The sequence below is a fragment of the Tuber melanosporum genome, assembly GCF_000151645.1.
Source record: "Tuber melanosporum whole genome shotgun sequence assembly, scaffold_124, strain Mel28".
Taxonomy (NCBI): Eukaryota; Fungi; Ascomycota; class Pezizomycetes; order Pezizales; family Tuberaceae; genus Tuber; species Tuber melanosporum.
The window spans coordinates 221,102-224,227 of NW_003298782.1; the positions used below are offsets into that span (position 1 = coordinate 221,102).

The 3,126-nt window shown below is 50.7% G+C and overlaps 1 protein-coding gene across 1 annotated transcript in view; it reads left to right on the forward strand.

The window, feature by feature from the left end:
• Positions 1 to 1,456: 1,456 nt before the first annotated feature.
• The window catches only part of GSTUM_00002251001 (uncharacterized protein), a gene marked incomplete at its 5' end in the record, with an annotated part of 2,448 nt that continues 778 nt past the window's right edge, over positions 1,457 to 3,126 (forward strand). The window contains 4 exons of the mRNA XM_002836018.2: positions 1,457 to 1,746; positions 1,851 to 1,998; positions 2,145 to 2,437; positions 2,681 to 3,126. The exon at positions 2,681 to 3,126 is cut by the window's right edge and continues 778 nt beyond it. Coding sequence (XP_002836064.1) covers positions 1,457 to 1,746; positions 1,851 to 1,998; positions 2,145 to 2,437; positions 2,681 to 3,126 — 1,177 coding nt within the window. The remainder of the gene's footprint in view (positions 1,747 to 1,850; positions 1,999 to 2,144; positions 2,438 to 2,680) is intronic.

Here is a 3,126-nt window from a genome sequence, read left to right on the forward strand (position 1 = left end):
AATTTTCAAGGTACGGGTCTGTTATAATAGGTGATAGTTATCGATGGGTAGTGTGTTACATGTTTTTTTTTTTAAGCAAAACGCAGCGGTCAAGGCGGAGGGAACGAAACGAATGAACCAACGACATGAATGCGCAGCTTGCTTCCACCCCCCCCCCCCTTTTGTCAGTTGCCTTGCTGCAGGTCATGTTCTGACTGCATGTTCGAAATATTGTGAGTGGGCGGTGATGGTGCTAGGGTGGTCCTTTGTGTTTCTCGCTTTTTCTGTACCTACTCGAGCACTCATTGTGGGTGCATGTGTGTGGATGGATGGGTCGATGTGTGAATGTGTGCCTGTGAAGCGTGTGAATTGGGGATGGATGAGAGTGGTGTGTGAGTTACAGCATTTTTTACGTCGGTTCTTTCCCCTCCCTCCCTTCCCTTCTTGCCGAGTGCATGGAATGGGGTGGAGGGTTTTGGATGGAGACTTCCGCCCGGGGTGAGGCTATCGTTATCATATCATACGTTCCCTCTTACTCGAGTACAGCGTGTATGGTTATGGGTGCCGGTACGGGTACAGTACTCGTACTCGAGTATGTGGTGGGCTTTACAAGACAGCGGCATTCCATATCTGAATCAGGGCAAGCAAGCAAAGGATGGTACCGTACAGTACGGTAGGGGAAGGAAAAAAAAAAAAAAGGTGGGTGGGAGAGCAGGAAGTGGAGGGACTGAGGGAGGAGGGCGGGGAGGGGGATTGGTCGAAGAAGAAAAAAGAAGGCTTCTAGAGCGCTTCCATTCTATTTTCAGGGCTGCGCTGGGGATGACAGGGAGATCGACAGGAGGGTCAGATCGGACCCTCGGGATTTTTTGAGAGGGTGAGAAGGGTTGGATGTGAGATGTGCGTGTGTGTGGGCGTGGATGTGGAGTGTATGTATGTAAGAAAGAGTTATTATTATTATTATTATCATCATCATTATTATTTCACGCTTCGGGCTCGGATTGGGTGCATTTTGAATTGCGTGAGGGGGAAAGGGAAGAGGAGGAGGGAAAGAGGAAGGGTTCCTGAAACGACGCAGGGTCCGGCCAAGATTTGGTTACAGAGGATGGAGAGGATGGGAGCTCTCCCTTCGGCCCCTTGGACGTTACCAGGACGAGACGAAACTTTTGTTTTCTGCCCGGCTATCTGGCTGTCTGGCTGTCTATCTGTCTATCTGTCTATCTGTCTAACTCTGCTGCCGTAGCTGGCCAGCGCAGATACGGGGCAGTGGCTTGGTCCCGCTAAGGTAAGGTATCTTGAGGTCTGACTTTCTGCCTTGTTTAGCTTGTCTGCTTGATTGCTTGTCTCTCTGTCTCTGTGCCAACTACACTTACCTTAGCCAACCATGTACATACTTGTGGAGGAAATAAGATGAAATAAAATACTAGGCCTTTTTCTTGAAAATGGAAAACCGTCTTGCAGCAAATCAGCGTTAAGTCCGATGGCCACGAAGGCTTCCCTCTTCTCGCCGTACACGGATCTGTTGGGACACATTTCTCCTTGCCCCTGTATTGTATCGTATTCTTCATCTCTACATCGCCATCTTGAAACCCCATCACCCACCAAGCCACCCACGATATCCAACACAATCCTTCGCCTTCTTTTCCATCACTCCATCGTCATCATCACCTCCTCGCACCTTATCTCACATACCATACGTCCACATCGATCCATCGGTAGCACGACTCCCCGCCCTCTCCCCGACCCCATATTCTCCTGCCCACCTCGCTAGTTGGTTTCCAATTTGTTGGTGGTTGCCCCACGTGTGGAAGCAGAGGGGACCAAGCAAAGCAAAAAAAAAAAAAAAAAAAGCCAATATAATACCGTACCGGTAGCAAAGAACAAGATCTAAAAAGAATGGCCCCTAAAGACTTAATTCTAGGTCTCCACCGAGCATTAGAGGAGCTCACCGAAAATCCTCCACCGTCGGTACCCTCGCCCGAAGGGACGCCGAAACGCGCGTCTGTAGCGTTGGTAGTACGGGTAGGATGTCTCCCTCCTGCTGATGTGTGCTTCTATGTTGGATGCTTCTCCCCCTACTACGCCTCCTTATCCCTCCCTTCACCGGGAAGAGTGAAGGGGGGGGAAGGTTTTCTCAATTGGCCAATCACTAATCGCTATCCTCCTAGGTCCAACCACACCCCTCACACCTCCCCGCTTCTATTGATAACTATCAGGTTGGCGGCCTGTCGGAATTTTTCGAGCAACCTTGGGTGAAACGTGGGGATCCCGAGTGTTTGTTCATTAAGCGGGCCGCCAGGAAAGGCGATCGCTGGACTAGCCATGTGGCGCTGCCGGGTGGAAAGCGGGATGGGGAAGATGAGGATGATCACAGGGCAGCCGTTAGAGAGTGTTTGGAGGAGGTTGGTCTCGTTCTTGATGATGGGATGATTATTGATTGTGGAAAGTTACCGGATAGGGTGTAAGCCTTTCAATTTTTTTCTTTCTCCCTTTCCCTTACCGGTACCTTTTCTTCTTCTTCCGCCGTTGAGGCTCACGGTAGAGGCTAATTGGACATGATGACTGATTTGTTCGGTCTCGGTGGTTTGTTAGGGTTACGGCCTCTTGGGGCACGGTTCCGTGAGTAGACCCTACTAATCCGTCCGGACATATGCGAACTATCTGTCACACGTAATATTTGACCGGTATCTAACGGGCGGGGGAGGGTAAATTACAGACTCATGGTTCTTTGCCCATTCGTTTTCCTCTACACTTCTCCTACCGCTCCTTCGTTTACTCTGCAGCCAACAGAGGTCGCCTCGGCTCACTGGGTGCCTATTCGAACATTGATTTCACCAGTATTCAGAACCGTCCAGACATGTGATGTCTCCGACCGTCTCTCCCGTCGGTTCTCCGGTCTGTTGGAGTCAATTGTGAGGTGGGGCTTACGGGTAAACCTCGGGCAGATGGAGTTTGCGGCGGTGAGATTGTGGCCGAGCATCAGCATTTTTTCGAGTTTTAGTGGCGACTTCCTGGACGGGACTGAGGCTGGCGGTAGGAGTTGGGACAGGCCATTGCTTTTGTGGGGGCTGACTTTGGGAGTTGTGACGGACTTTTTGGAAATGCTGCCTCGCGGAGAAAGGGCCGCTGGATGGAAGTATCCTACATTTA